A 16,964-nucleotide genomic window follows, 5' to 3' on the forward strand; every position below is an offset into this window, starting at 1 on the left:
GACCCCCCACCTTTTCAATCTCTGCAGCAATGCTGACAGCACTCCTGCGCCTATCTTTCAAAGACAGCAGTTGGATGTGACGCTGAGCACGTGCACTCAGCTTCTTTGGACGACCAACGCGAGGTCTGTTCTGAGTGGACCCTGCTCTTTTAAAACGCTAGATGATCTTGGCCACTGTGCTGCAGCTCAGTTTCAGGGTGTTGGCAATCTTCTTGTAGCCTTGGCCATCTTCATGTAGCGCAACAATTTCGTCTTTTAAGATCCTCAGAGAGTTCTTTGCCATGAGGTGCCATGTTGGAACTTTCAGTGACCAGTATGAGAGAGTGTGAGAGCTGTACTACTAAATTGAACACACCTGCTCCCTATGCACACCTGAGACCTAGTAACACTAACAAATCACATGACATTTTGGAGGGAAAATGACAAGCAGTGCTCAATTTGGACATTTAGGGGTGTAGTCTCTTAGGGGTGTACTCACTTTTGTTGCCGGTGGTTTAGACATTAATGGCTGTATATTGAGTTATTTTGAGGGAAGAATAAATTTACACTGTTATATAAGCTGCACACAGACTACTTTTCATTGTGTCAAAGTGTCATTTTGTCAGTGTTGTCCCATGAAAAGATATACTTAAATATCTGCAGAAATGTGAGGGGTGTACTCACTTTTGTGATACACTGTATGTGTGTGTATATTTGTGTGTGTGTATGGGGCTCTAGAGTGTAATCTTAAATGCAGTGCATTATATTATCAGCTTTACTGTATCGTTTACACAGAGTCCCAAAATCGCTTGCGGTGCAATCACTGTGTGATTACATGTATACTGATATTTCATTGTCTTTTAGTTATTTTTATATTTTACTTAACGAAAATATTGTCGTGTTTTTACTTTCATTATCGCCGCACTTTACCGCTAGCATTAGCCACTTGCTACTGTAGAGGGTCGGCTCACTTAGCCGCTGTGCGGTGGGGATGCTACAGGTCTTTTGCTGTGCGGTGGTGGAGGTGTGGGAATAAAAGCACACGACATAGTAGAGTCACTTTAACTGTTTAGTCAGGACTTCCAAGAGCGTTACAGCACTTTATACCGCCTAGTTCCAGCACCCGAACTTCCATCCTGGGGCTATACGGCGAGTCTCATATACGAAACTAAACAAACTGCACATAACCAGGTGCTGCATTCTGATTGGCTGAGCTGAATGTCACATACCGCCGCTACAATATTGTCCCGCCCTTCACTATCTCTGATTGTGTGTTTGTTGTTGAACCACGGGAAGACTTTCAGAGTCGCGGAGACTTTTTTTCCCCCTCGAACGGCTGGTCGCACCGGTGCGACCTAAGATTTTTTTTAGTCGCACCATTGAGAAATTAGGTCGCATGTGCGACCAAATTGGTCGCACACTAGAGCCCTGGTATACTTACATGTGGTACTTAGTTATTATAAAACTTTTAGACCTCTGTTCAATTGTAAACTGTAGCTCTCCCCACCATGTTTCCCTTTATGATGGCATGGGAGCAACTTATTCAGATTAACATACTAATATAATACATAAATACATCATGTTATAAATAAGTTCAACTTACTGAACAGTATAAAAATCTAATTGAAAGTGAATAACAGGCCTCATTAAGTTTAGCTCTCTCCTCACCATGTCTTCTCTCATGATGGCATGTTTCAAAGAAATCAAGAGGTGGGGCTTGTACCGTTCTTTTCCTTACGTTTACAGGAAACATGCTGAAACTTTGCCCATATGAAAATTACCTGATTGTTTTCTGAAATTATCTACAGCTGTGTTGTGTATATTTTTATGGTGGTTGAAGTAGATAAGATATCCAGACAATAGCTGGAACATACACCGATCAGCCATAACATTAAAACCACCTCCTTGTTTCTACACACATTGTCCATTTTATCGGCATCACTTACCAAATAGGAGCACTTTGTACTTCTACAATTACTGACTGTAGTCCATCTGTTTCTCTTCATGCTTTGTTAGCCCCCTTTCATGCTGTTCTTCAATGGTCAGGTGGTATGTTAGTGTGTGTTGTGCTGGTATAAGTGGATAAGACACAGCAGCGCTGCTGGAGTTTTAAACACCTCACTGTCCCTGCTGGACTGAGAATAGTCCACCAACCAAAAATATATCCAGCCAACAGCTCCCCGTAGGCAGTGTCCTGTGACCACTGATGAAGGTCTAGAAGATGACCAACTCAAACAGCAGCAATAGATGAGTGATCGTCTCTGACTTTACATCTACAAGGTGGACCAACTACAGTGGACACGGTATTTAAAAACTCCAGCAGCGATGCTGTGTCTGATCCACTCATACCACTGCAGTGCTAAGAATGATCCACCACCTAAATAATACCTGCTCTGTGGGGGTCCTGACCATTGAAGAACAGGGTGAAAAGATGGACTACAGTCAGTAAATGTAGAACTACAGTGCTTCTATGTAAGTGGAGCTGATAAAATGGACAGTGAGTGTAGAAACAAGGAGGTGGTTATAATGTTATGGCTGATCGGTGTATGTAGTCTATTTTCATTTGTTATCTTGTTATCTATCTAGCATGGCTCATTGCGTCAAAAGGCTTTGTAATTAAAGGTTATTTGCAATGTTCTGAAACAATAAAAACATTTGATAGTCAATTGGAAATTTGATAAGACAATTATGCTGTTGTCAAACATTTATCATGTTTTTGGCACTCTAAAAGAAATAGGTCTATTATAAACAAATTAAGAGGACCTTGGTTTTATTGTGTAATGTTTTAAACTTTGCTCCTCTAATTCCAGTCTGTCTACCTGGCTTAAACTGGCTTTTACTTTCAGGTCTTATTGTTGTGAAAGACTGAACAAACGTTGTCATTATGTGCAGAACTAATGGGGCTGTATGTCTGTGAAACATTATATCATTATATGAAAATATTTTGGTCTAACTTTGATTTGTTGGCTTGTTTCTAAATTGAGTGATATGCCAAATTTTTTTTTTTGTCTCTGTAAGCCTTATGTCATGCAGGTAACGCTATTGATAAGATAGCATCCAGTTTATGAGTTATAACTAGCAGTGATAGAGATAACAGCTGCCTTTAGCCAGTCTATATCTTTGTTGTATGCCTCGTTATTACTCGCATATTGAACCGCTGTCCATATGCATCATGTGAAAAAGTATCTAGATCAGGGTTCTCTCTTCCTTTACCCTTTATGTAAGCTGTGGCAGTGTTTCAAAGTCTGCTTCCTGAATAATAATTTATCTCTGTATGATGTGTATAAAATATTCTATACAAATCTCATGGAACTTGGCCATTACAGAGATAAATGTAATCTTTTGCCTGCTTCTTGGAAACAAATAAAAAACTGTGAGCAAAGATTTTGCTGACTTTACATAAAGGATACAGAAGGGTACAGTGTTTTTCTATTTTTCCCCACTTTTTCCCCCAATTTTTCCCCCTAATTTTTTCCCCTAATCTAGTCGTGTCCAATTACCCTGATTGTGTCCTCTATACTGATTCGACCCTTCACCGCTGACTGAGGACGCCTCTCAACTGACATACGCCCCCTCATGTACAGTCAGTACAGACTGCATTTTTCACCTGCACGAGTCAAGTTCATACACTGACAGGTACTGTGTATGGAGGGCTACACCCCCATCACCATTAATTCTCAGCCCTGTGCAGGCGCCATCAGTCAGCCAGCAGGGGCCGCAGTAGCACCAGCTATGAGGACCTATGCTCTGACTTTTTTGCCCTCTAACCCTGAACAACAGCCAATCGTTGTTCATGCTGCTGCCCAGTCGGAAAGGCAGAGCTGAGATTCGATACGATGTATTCGAAACCCCAACTCTGGTGCGCTAGCGTACTTTACCGCTGTGCCACCTGAGCAGCTTACATTAGTTTTTAATAAATGAGCACACAAATATACACTGATCAGCCATAACATTAAAACCACCTCCTTGTTTCTACACTTACTGTCCATTCCAGCTCCACTTACCATATAGAAGCACTTTGTAGTTTTACATTTACTGACTGTAGTCCATCTATTTCTCTACATACCCTTTTAGCCTGCTTTCATCCTGTTCTTCAATGGTCAGGACTACCACAGAGCAGGTATAATTTAGGTGTTGGATCATTCTCAGCACTGCAGTGATAAGCACAACACACACTAACACACCACCACCATGTCACATGTCACCGTGTCACTGCATTGCTGAGAATCATCCAACACCCAAATAATACCTACTCTGTAGTGGTCCTGTAGGGGTCCTGACCATTAAAGAACAGCATGAAATGGGGCTAACAAAGCATGCAGAGAAACAGATGGACTACAGTAAGTAATTGTAGAACTTTTGAAGGGCTTCTATATGGTAAGTGAAGCCGATAAAATGGACAGTGAGTGAAGAAACAAGGAGGTGGTTTTAATGTTATGGTTGATCGGTGTATTACTAAGAATAAACAAACATGTTAATTCAATAAGGGAAAATTGTTCTAAAACAAGTTCTATAAAATGGGAAAAAGTTATATATACATAGCAAAACGACTTACAACTGTGGATGATGCAATGCAAGCAATTTAGTGGTTAAACACCTTGCCTAACAGTGACAACTTGCCGGTGGTGAGGCTTAAACATATTCAGTACCTCAAGCACTGAGCTCCACTCAAAATCTGATAATTTTCATCAGACACACCCTAGTAATTTTGGGGAATTAAAGGTAAATTACTAAGAGGAATGTTGATTTTTTTTTCTAATGTATATGTCCACTTTAAATTAGGGCTGTCGAAGTTAACGCGATAATAACGCATTAACGCAATCTCAATTTAACGCGATTAAAAAAAATAGTGCCGTTAACGCAAATTCTATACAGGAAAAATTTACCTATACAGGCAGTGAGTGCCATGTAGAATTACATCACGAAGACCCGCATTGTTATGTTTTGTACTTAACCACGAAATACAAATGACACTATTTATGTGGAGAACGAGTTGTCTTTATTGCTTAATCCACAACTTGGAGCATCACACTTAAACATAACATGCCGTTACCCGCTGGTCACCTGATACACATATCAGCTCAGTGACGTACAACACAGTGGTAACGTGATACGCAGATCGCGTAAATGATATATATCACACGCATGATAATAATAAGCTTTTTTCTCTCTTAATTTCCCCTGACAAGTGAAAAACCAAAATATAGCAACCATAACATTATGAGGAAGAATTTCAAAGCTATTCCTTTGCAATACTTTATCATTTCAAGAATATAATACAGACTGACCAACACTATTAAGCCAAATCAGCATAGAAAATTTACTTTACTTTTAATATCCTTCTACAATGCTGGTGCTTCTTAAAACTGAATATTTTCTTTTAAACAGAAGTGTTATTTAAATGCTATTAAATTGTTTTCCAACAAAATCCGCCCAATTTGACGGATAACCGCCCAATCTGGCAACACTGCAACGCGTTATTATTATAGCCCTAATAAAAACGTATTCTGATATCCAGTTAGCAGCGTAGGGTTTATATAGCAGCAGGTAGAATAAGGTGAGAATAAGGTGCAAAAACAATGCAATATTGTGCAAAGATGCAAGTAATATAGTCACTAGTATGAGTTGTCAGAACCCGGGGAACAAGACTGTGTTGATTGTGAATGAGTTTTTGTGCGTTAGTGTATGTACACCGATCAGCCATAACATTAAAACCACCTCCTTTTAAAAAAAAAAAGAAAAGGGCCATTAATCGCGATTAACTATATGAAATTCTGAGATTAATCGCGATGAAAAATTTTAATCGTTTGACAGCCCTACTTTAAATATAAACAACAAAAGCAGTAGAACTAATTTCCTTGTACCGTACACATATTGTTATACAACTGGCTTGTAAAATGTATTATAAAATTCAGTTAACAGCTCTGAATTGCTTTAATAGTTTAATAATATGAATTAATATTAATCAGACCAATAAACTGCATATTGTTTTCCAAGAAACATTCATATGTTCATTATTACAGGAAACTGGAATACCTATAAATGTGTCCATCAAGCTGCAACTTAATCTTTTAATAAAGAAGGTAGAAGGAATAAGGTGAGTATAGCAACACATTAAATGGAATAAAGGGTAGTATGTGTATGACAGAGGTAGAGAGAAAAGCAAATATGTTTTAATCACGTTTTTTAAATTAAGATTTACATTTTACTTAAATGCTTAAATTTTACATCATATTCCCTTGTATGTGATATTTTACAAATGCAAAATTAATTTTAATCTCTTTGTAACCATCACATGATTTTTATATTTGAACGTAATTCTACTGATTGATTCTTATCATTGATTCTATACCTGCTTTAATAGTCTTTTATAACAATAACCTCTTATCAGTTTGATCTTTAACTGCCTAAAGATGAACAGTCTATAGATATAGATGTGTAGATATGGAGGAGCATTCTTGTTGTACTTTTGTACTAAATGATAATAAAATACTTTTTTTGTTTAACCTTTGTTTTATTAGTGAAACTGGAAATATAGCTGAAGTGGTAATGCCAATGCTCTGGTTTGGTGAGGTATGTCTAATACATCTGATAATACATGATTTTAAGTTGTTTTGTTCTGCCATCCAGTTACAATATCATTTAATTAATTATTAATTTATAATTTATTTAATATAATTATTATAACAATTACAACCCCAAATCAGAAAAAGTTGGGACAGTATGGAAAATGCAAATAATAATTAAAAAAAACTTTCCTACTTTCTCTGTAAGAGTTTCTTACATTTACTTTGACTTATTTGATTGCAGACAGGATGAACCTGAGATATTTCATGTTTTATTTGCTTAACTTCATTTCATTTATTAATAACCATCCATTCCTGCATTTCAGGCCTGCAACACATTCCGAAAAAAGTTGGGACAGTAAAACATTTACCACTTTGTAATGTTGCTATTCTTTTTCACCACACTTACAAGATGTTTTGGCACCGAGGATACCAAGCGATTTAGTGTTTCAGCTTTTATTTTGTCCCATTCTTCCTGCAAACACGTCTTAAAATGTGCAAGAGTACGGGGTCGTCGTTGTCGCATTTTTCGTCTCAAAATTCTCCACACATTGTCCTGCACTGACACAGTCCCATACCATGAAAGACCCTGACTTTAGGACTTGTTGCTGATAACAGATGGTCTGGATGGTCCTTTTCGTCTTTGATCCGGAGCACACGGCATCTATTTTTTCCAAAATAGACTTGGAAATGCTGATTCATCTGACCACAATACACGTTTCCATTGTGTGATGGTCCATCCTAGATGCCTCCGAGCCCAGAGAAGTTGACGCAGCTTCTAATATGGTTAAGGCTTTTTTTTTTGCACAGTAAAGTTTTAAGTGGCATTTGTGCATGTAACTCTGTATTGTAGTGCTTGACAAAGGTTTGCCAAATTAATCCCTTGTCCATGTGGTTATATCAGCTATTGAGTGGCGGTTCTTGATGCAGATCGAAGATCACAGGCGTTCAGCTTAAGCTTGCGCCTTTGGCCTTTATGTACTGAAACTCCTCCCAATTCCTTGAATTGTTTAATGATATTATGCACTGTTGCACTGTTATTATGCACTGTTGAGGGAGAAATATGCAAATCCCTTCCAATATTACTTTGAGGTAATAATTTGTTGACAAACTTGAGATCCTCTGGCCATCTTTGCTCATCAAAAACTTCTGGACTCTCCTGGATGCTGCTTTTGTACCAAACCATGATTACAATCACCTGTTGACATCAGCTGTTTTAAATCACATTATTATTTAGTGAAATGAAGTTGACCAGACAAAACATGAAATATTTTAGGTTCATCCTGTCTGTAATCAAATAAAAGTCTAAGTAAATGTAAGAAACTTTTTTTATTATTTGCATTTTCCATACTGTCCCAACTTTTTCTGATTTGGGTCGTATAATGATTTATATATTGTTAAATACATATAAATTGCAACAATAGAAAATAAAAAAGATTTTAATAATAACTTATTGTTTAGTTAAAAAAAGATTACATTGAAATCACTATAAAGGACATTATTACTCGTACAGTGCAGTAAAAAAGAACTTGCCCCTTATAAGGCAAGATAGTAAAACTACTGTATTTATGCTGCTTTAAATGTTCTTTTTCTCAGCTAAAATCATGCAACCCAAATCAGAAGTGTTCAAAAACATTGCCCTAAGCAGTTTTTTGTTCCCCAGAGTGGCTACATTGATGGTCCTGCACTCAACATGTTCCGTCTGAACCTGGTAATATTGCCTACGATGATGAAGTACATGCAGTACATCTTTCTTGTGCTTGGACTGGGCTGTATTATAGGGGCTGTGGTACTGAGACTACATGAAAAGGTATGTCTAAGGTTCATGGTGCACACATATACCTTGTTTATGGAGGGCAAATTTGTGCATTGTGTCAATGTTTGCATTGTGGACAGTGGTGGCCTAGTGGGTGGAGCTGTGTGTTATCAAATAGAAGGTTGGGGGTTCAAATTCTGGCTTTGCATGCAGCCGCTGTCGGGTCCTTGAGCAACACCATTAACCCTCTCAGCTCCAGGGGCACCGTACACTAGCTGCTTCTGACACTCTGACCATAGCTTCCACAGAAGCTGAGATATTCCAAAAATAAATTTCATTGTACTGTACACGTGTATGTATATATGATGAATGAAGGCATTCCATCTGCTCTAGATTGTTATGTCAAGATAACATGGCTGTTTTTCAGGTATGTTTAGCAAATGTTGACAGCCCTGTTTTGGTCCTGCCCTCCACAGAGTAACATGCATGACTAACATGTTTTTTTATTTAGCATGGTGTACTTTCCAGATGTCTCTTGTATGCTTGTCATGCCTTATTTCTCACCACATTACCTCACTAATGTTTTTTTGTGATTTTTTTTTTCTGCACTATTTTATTAAAATTTTACTAATTTTATTTAAGCCAGAAAATGGATGCATCATATGTTTTACAGATAGCCAAGAAAACTGAGACAGCTGTCATCACTAAAGACACAGGGGTCAGGTTATATGTCCATAAAATTAATCTAAATTTAATCTAAAATTAATCTAAATCTAATTTTTTATTACCAAATTCACTGTTCATTCAATGATTAAATGCAATATATAAGCAAATAATTATCACAAAATAAAAGGCTTTATTTGATTGTTTTCCAATTATAAGACTATATACACTGATCAGCCATAACATTAAAACCACCTCCTTGTTTCTACACTCGCTGTCTATTTTATCAGCTCCACTTACCATATAGAAGCACTTTGTAGTTCTACAATTACTGACTGTAGTCCATCTGTTTATCTACATACCTTTTTAGCCTGCTTTTACCCTGTTCTTCAATGGTCAGGACCCCCACAGGACCACTACAGAGCAGGTATTATTTGGGAGGTGGATCATTCTCAGCACTGCAGTGACAATGACATGGTGGTGGTGTGTTAGTATGTGTTGTGCTGGTATGAGTGGATCAGACACAGCAGTGCTGCTGGATTTTTTAAATACCGTGTCCACTCACTGTCCATTCTATTAGACACTCCTACCTAGTTGGTTCACCTTGTAGATGTAAAGTCAGAGACGATAACTCATCTATTGCTGCTGTTTGAGTTGGTCATTTTCTAGACCATCAGTGGTCAAAGGATGCTGCCAACGGGGCGCTATTGGCTGGATATATTTTTGGTTGGTGGACTATTCTCAGTCCAGCAGTGACAGTGATGTGTCTTATCCACTCATACCAGCACAACACACACTAACACACCACCACCATGTCAGTGTCACTGCAGTGCTGAGAATGATCCACCACCCAAATAATACCTACTATGTAGTGGTCCTGGGAGAGTCCTGACCATTGAAGAACAGCATGAAATGGGGCTAACAAAGCATGCAGAGAAACAGATGGACTACTAATGGCTGATCTGTGTATTTTGCATTTGATTTTGCACCTCTAGCAACAGTTCTTCAGCCCTTTGACAGAAGCATTTCTGACTAAATGGATTTGAAATGGAATCCTTTGAAATACAAATATAATTGCTTATGGCACTGCTAATTCAACAATGTGCTTAATCTAACAATAAACTGAACTCCTGTAAACTCTTGCACAATTTAATGACCTGCATGCTCCCCTTCTGCCTCCTTAAGTTAATGGCATGCCTGCATACAGTAACAAATTTGCAACTCCTGAAATGACCTTTAATCATACATGCAACTAAGCAAAATAAATTTGTCTTTCAATTTAATCAGTTCTATAGTATTATTATGTTTCAGCAGAGTTGGAGTCAAGACCAGAACCCTGAAGACCAAGTCCAATTTCCCACATGTTTTGAGACCTTAAGATAACACATCAGACCAAAAATATAGTGAAACTGTTCACTTTTGTACACATATTGCTAGTGTTGTATGTTGTACAATCCTTTATAATATTTAAAATGATCCATTTACAAGTTAAAGTAATATCATTAAGTTGCTAATGTTCCTAACCTATAGGAACAAAGTATCTTTACAAGATACTTGCTAATTTGTTAACTGCCTATATCTATACAGTGCATATAGAAATTCATCATACACCTTTGAAATAGTCTTACAGCCTGAATCAAAACTCACCAAAAACTCTGCATCTCCATTTACTCATTTTGCCTTACAACATTCAAGAGAAAAAAAAAAAAAAAAAAAAAAAAGGATTTAAATAAATAGAATAAGTGTCGGAAACCAGATCAGGCCCAAGATTTAGTACTTAATTAATTTAGTCTGTTGGGAAGCTCCGGTTTCCTCCCGCAATCCAAAAAAAACATGCAGCCAGGTTAAGGGAGACACTGAACTGCCCTATAGGTGAATAGGTGTGTGCGCGTGTGTGTGTGTGTGTATGTATGTGTGTCTGCCCTGCGATGGACTGGCACCCGGTCCAGGGTGTTACCGAGTGCCTTGCGCCCATTGAAAAGCTTGGATAGGCCCCCCCCCGGGGCCCTGATTGGATAAGCGGTTAAGACAGTGAGTGAGTGAGTGAGTGAGTAAGTCTGTTGAGACATGTCCCTAGCAGATTTGTATACCTACAGTGGTGAATATTTGCCAATTTTTCTTGCACAGATTTCAAATTTTATTGTGCCTGACAATGCACTGATTTCTTTTTTGCAGTATGTATAGGGTCATTGTCATGTTGGAAGGTGATCGTCCTGCCCATCTAGCAGAGGGTCACATGTTTTCATCAATAATTTGGATGTACTTGGCAGCATCTATTTTCCTTTCATTTCTGACCAATTGCCCAGTTTGTACTGAAAAGAAACATTTCCAAAACATAATATTGTCACCACCATGCTTTACTGTAGGTATGATCTATTTTTGGTGGTGTGCTGTGTTTGGCTTTGTCCAGGCATTCGGCTTGGAGTTCAGTTTAAAAACTTTTCAGCATTGGCACTTTTTTATGAGCAACTTGTTTGTGCCACCCTGCCATACAGCCCAGCTTGTCAGTTTGTCAAGTGCACAGACCGACCAGTCTGAACCATACAAGTCCTTTAAAAAGGCATGGATTTTAATAGGGTGTGATGATTTTTTTATAGGCACTGTATTTCACACAAAACTGCATAATGGGTATCTTTTTTGCACAATCACTGCCCAGTTCTTTTTACTTGACATAGCAGGCAGAACTGTCATGCTTAGAAATACTTTTGTAAATAAATAGTTTTTTGTTTAGTTAACAGGTCAAAAAATCTTTGTTTAAGCATTACTAAAGTGCCTTCAGGAACTGACTTTTTGTCATCTACTTTTTTAATAAAACAACATGCAGCCAAGACCTAACCTTATTTAGGCCTAAGCCAGGGTCATCTTTGTTCAATCTCAAGACTCCAACTCTGGTTTCGTAATAGTTTAAAGGAACAGTCAAATATCTGCCCACCAAAATGTTAAATAAGGTCTGATTATTCTTTTAGGAAAGTATAAAAGACACAAAAAGCAACCCAAGTTCCAATCAGAGGCCCATCGAAAAATATATCGAGTGTGACACAGGTGGGTTTTTGGCTCAAGTATACCTCCTCTTCAAACTTCTTCTAAAGCTAATGGAACAAACAAGTTTAATGCAATAATCTGCTCTGGTATACTACAGAAGTCAATGAGGACAATGCTCTGCAGCATTTAGAGGGAGTTAAATGTCATGCTTAAGAGTGCAATATATATAAGCAATATAAGCATCAATAAGCAAAGTTGTAGGGTTATAATGTTAAGTGTTTTTAGTAGGGCTATGGTTAGCAATTGAAAGAGTGTATTTTCTTTGCATGATAATTTCACATGTTAAAGGTTAAATTCACATCAGAATGCACAGTGAGAATGAATAATCACGTTATTACATTTACCTTGAAGCACAGTAGGGTGCCATAACTTACTTAACATACTTAATTTAGCTTTGCATTTCTGCTTAGAAGTAACAGACTACTGCAACGTTTGCTTTTGCTATCATTCATTAACACTTATTATTTTGTGTATGTACGTTGTTCAAAGGTTTTTTTATGTACTAGATATTTTGTACACATTTTACAGTTTGCATTATAACCACTCGGCAGTGTCTAAATGATATATTTTAAACCTTTTTCCAATTCACAGATAACAAATAGTATTTTCAAGGATGGCACTGACGTGGACCCAGTCACTGTGGACAGTGAAAAAACCCCACTTTTACAAAACAAGGACTAGAAGAATTTTTCTGCCCTTACAGCACTGCATTGACCTTTTTGCTTTTTTCTCAAGTCCCTTAACATCTGAAACACTAACTAAAGATAACCACTAACTTAATCATAGTAAATGTATTTTTGAAACTTTTCCTAAGAGCTGCCTTTTCTGATTTAATGTATATACACTGGACCTGAAAACTGAAGATTAATGATTATTAACTATTGCCATTTCATAAATTACAGTGTGCATATCTAATGTGTTTTTACTTTTTAAAGACCAACCCATGCTAAAAACAGATCTGCTACTAGTTTCCATCATGTAACATTTAATTTTAAATTCACTACAGAGTGAATTTGTGTTATTCAGGGAAATATTTAAATATACTGGAAAAAACATGTAACTGTAATACCTGTAAGTGATTGTACAGTTGGGATCAAAGATTTCCACACACATGTAAGTTGCCAGTCTTAAAATTCCAATGATTTCTGCAACCGTTTTGTGCTGTGACAGTACTGTTTTAAATTGTGTATGTGTTCATTATGTGTTTATTCATTGACTGAACTTATTCCTGAGGTTTAAACTAAAATCCAGTTACTTGCCAACCCAAGTGCAAACCTAATTTTTAAAAAACACTTTTGAAGTACACAGATCAGCCATAACATTAAAACCACCTCCTTGTTTCTACACACACTGTCCATGTTATTAGCTCCACGTACCATATAGAAGCACTTTGTAGTTCAACAATTACTGACTGTAGTCCATCTGTTTCTCTGCATGCTTTGTTAGCCCCACTTTTACCCTGTTCTTCAATGGTCAGGACCACTACAGAGTAGGTATTATTTGGGTGGTGGGTCGTTCTCAGACCCTGACATGATGGTGGTGTGTTAGTGTGTTGTGCTGGTATGAGTGGATAAGACACAGCAGCGCTGATGGAGTTTTTAAACACCTCACTGTCACTGCTGGACTGACAATGGTCCACCAACCAAAAATATTCAGCCAACAGCGCCCCATTAGGCAGCGTCCTGTGACCACTGATGAAGGTCTAGAAGATGACCAACTCAAATAGCCCCAATAGATGAATCAGAATCACTTTATTTCGCCAGGTATGTTACACATACGAGGAATTTGCTTTGGTGATACACTCAATGATACACACAACAGTCCACATAGTAGTACAAACAATACACATAATAGTACAGACAATTACACATGTATGACATGTAACATAGAACATATTTAACAGACCCGACAGCACACGGACTGTTAACCGGTATTTACCAACATTTGCCCAAGAGAACAACTTTGGTTAAAAAGTGTTACGGCTCTGGGGGAAAAAGCTGTTAGCATGTCTGGATGTGTTTGTTTTTATTTTTATTTTTATTGGGTTAAGGAGGGAGCGTTGCGCCTGAAATCCACCACCATCTCTACAGTCTTTTGTGTGTTGATCAGCAGGTGGTTGTCACTGCACCAGGAGACCAACTGCTCGACTTCCTTTCTGTAGGCAGACTTGTCACCATCGGTTATGAGGCCCACCACAGTGGTGTCATCAGCAAACTTAAGGATCTTTACAGCTGGTTCCTTAGAAACACAGTCATTGGTATAAAGACTGAAGAGAAGGGGTGAAAGCACACAACCTTGTGGTACACCAGTACTTAGGTTCCGCTGGTCTGAAGTGTGCTTTCCTAGCCGTACATGCTGTGTCCTACTTGTCAGAAAGTCCATGATCCACCGGCAGATGGCATCCGGCACTGACAGCTGGGACAGTTTGACCTGCAGCAGCTCTGGCACTATGGTGTTAAAAGCCGAGCTGAAGTCCACAAACAGAACTCGAACGTAGGTTCCAGGACTGTCGAGATGCTGTAGCATGAAGTGCAGGGCCACGTTGACTGCATCATCGACAGATCTATTTGCTCTATGCAAACTGCAGGGGATCCAGTAAAGGATTTGTGATGGTCTTCAGGTAGGCTAGGATCAAGCGTTCGAAGACCTTCATGACTACAGATGTCAGGGCTACAGGTCTGTAATCATTCAGTCCAGAAATGTTCGTTTTTTTGGGGACTGGTATGATGGTCGATATTTTGAAGCATGAAGGAACAGAGCAAAGTTCTAATGATCTGTTAAAAATGTAAGTGAAGGTGGGTGCCAGTTGATTGATGCAGTGCTTAAGGGTGGATGGAGGGATTCCGTCTGGCCCAGGAGCTTTTCTCACCTTTTGTTTCTTTTGAGCGATCGTCTCTGACTTTACATCTACAAGGTGGACCAACTAGGTAGGAGTGTCTAATAGAGTGGACAGTGAGTGTACACAGTATTTAAAAACTCCAGCAACGCTGCTGTGTCTAATCCACTTATTCCAGCACAACACACACTAACACACCACCACCACCATGTCAATGTCACTGCAGTGCTGAGAATAATCCACCACCCAAATAATACCTGCTCTGTGGGGGTCCTGACCATTGAAGAACAGGGTGAAAGCAGGTTAAAAAGATATGTAGAGAAACAGATGGACTACAGTCAGTAATTGTAGAACTACAAAGTGCTTCTATATGATAACTGGAGCTGATAAAATGGACAGTGAGTGTAGAAACAAGGAGGTGGTTTTAATGTTATGGCTGATCAGTGTATGTTATAGACTATTGTTTCTGCAATGCTCTGGCAGCAAATCAGTCCCACTTAATAACATTACACCAATTTTGAGTGTTGCTGCAATTAAAGTAATCTTTTTTCCAAACATACGTTTGGTCACTGTGGCTAAAGAGCTCTTTTTTTTAATCTGACCATTAAATTCTTCTCCAGAAGGTTTATTTTTCTTGCCCATGTACAGTAGTGTTCAAAAAAATAGCAGTGATTTTAAAAAAGTTAATAAAGCACAAAATCATTATAATAACTTTTATTTCCATAAATGCCAATGCACTGAAAATACTACACTTTTAATTCTAAATCAAAACATTAACAACATTTAGCCAGTTTGTGTTCATCCTTTACAGAAAGTTAAGAAAAATGAATATTAGGCTGTTCAAAAAAATAGCAGTGCCAGCATTTTTCTTTAAAAACTCAAAAAATGTATCTATAAACTGAAAATGTTTGAGGTTTTACTTTCCTTTAAATTACTGAACTAATATTTAGTGGCATAACAATTGTTTCCGAGATCTGCATGGAGTCGACCAACTTCTGGCACCTCTGAACAGGTATTCCAGTCCAGGATGATTACACTACATTCCACAGTTCTTCTGCAATTTTGGGTTTTGCCTCAAAAAAACGCGTTTCAGATATCAGCCCACAAGTTCTCTATGGGATTGAAGTCAGGGGATTGTGCTGGCCACTCTATTACCTCAATCTTGTTTGTCTGTAACCAAGATGTTTTGGGTCATTGTCATGTTAAAACACCCATTTTAAGGACATTTCTTCTTCGACATAGGGCAACATGATCTCAAGTATTCTGATATATTTAATCTGATCCATGATCCCTCGTTTGTGATAAATAGATGTAACACCATGCACTCTAAAAAATAAAACATTGGGTCAACAAAAAAAATTAAGGCAACGTTTTGCATTAGTCTTTTTGAGTTATGCCAATTGCTCGTAGAATTACGCTGATCCAACAATATTTTAAATTACACAAACTTAATAACTGTCAACATGAACAGATATTTTTAAGTTGATGTTATTTAAAAATGCTTTTTACTGAATTATGGAAAGCTAATCCACCAAACCTATAATATTGTGTTGGATTAACGTAATTCTATGAGCAGTTGGCATAACTCAAAAAAACTAATGCAAAATGTTGCCTTGATTTTTTTTGTTGACCCAATGTTTTATTTAATATTCATTTAACTTAAAAGTTGTTAATATTAAATAAAACATTGGGTCAACAAAAAAAATTAAGGCAACATTTTGCATTAGTCTTTTTGAGTTATGCCAACTGCTCGTAAAATTAAGTTGATCCAACATCCTGTAGCCTAATATCTCTAAACATTAATTTGAATGTTTGTTAGCATTGCACTGAATCTGCTGAATGTAAAACAATTTAAACAATGATACAAGAACATGGAAACCTGAATTATTACCAAAAATCATTTATTACAGAACACATCTACTTTTAACAAATCCCATTAGTGGACAACAATAAAAACTATGAAAAAACAAATTCCACATATCAGTATTTGAAAAATGATATGCATTAAACAAATGAGTAATAATTATTGTTTAGTTTATTTTTTACCTAGAATGCAAACATGTAATAATTAGCTAGCTAACCTTAGCATAGTTGTTGGCTACTTTTGCTACACAAACATCGC

The 16,964-nt window shown here is 37.6% G+C and overlaps 1 protein-coding gene across 3 annotated transcripts in view; it reads left to right on the forward strand.

Annotated features, from left to right (window-relative positions):
* scarb1 (scavenger receptor class B, member 1) overlaps positions 1 to 13,203 on the forward strand; it is a 32,241-nt gene extending 19,038 nt beyond the window's left edge. Inside the window, exons 9-14 of one of the 3 annotated variants that reach the window (XM_063013949.1) lie at positions 6,003 to 6,076; positions 6,501 to 6,552; positions 8,209 to 8,355; positions 8,975 to 9,019; positions 11,931 to 12,006; positions 12,598 to 12,691. In XM_063013949.1, the coding sequence (XP_062870019.1) occupies positions 6,003 to 6,076; positions 6,501 to 6,552; positions 8,209 to 8,355; positions 8,975 to 9,019; positions 11,931 to 12,006; positions 12,598 to 12,608 (405 nt within the window). In that variant the 3' untranslated portion in view covers positions 12,609 to 12,691. Of the gene's footprint in view, positions 1 to 6,002; positions 6,077 to 6,500; positions 6,553 to 8,208; positions 8,356 to 8,974; positions 9,020 to 11,930; positions 12,007 to 12,597 lie in introns of all 3 variants that reach the window. The other 2 variants (XM_063013948.1, XM_063013950.1) reach the window with 2 other exon arrangements.
* Positions 13,204 to 16,964: the final 3,761 nt, after the last annotated feature.

Source organism: Trichomycterus rosablanca, chromosome 18 (genome assembly GCF_030014385.1).
Source record: "Trichomycterus rosablanca isolate fTriRos1 chromosome 18, fTriRos1.hap1, whole genome shotgun sequence".
NCBI classification, from domain to species: Eukaryota; Metazoa; Chordata; class Actinopteri; order Siluriformes; family Trichomycteridae; genus Trichomycterus; species Trichomycterus rosablanca.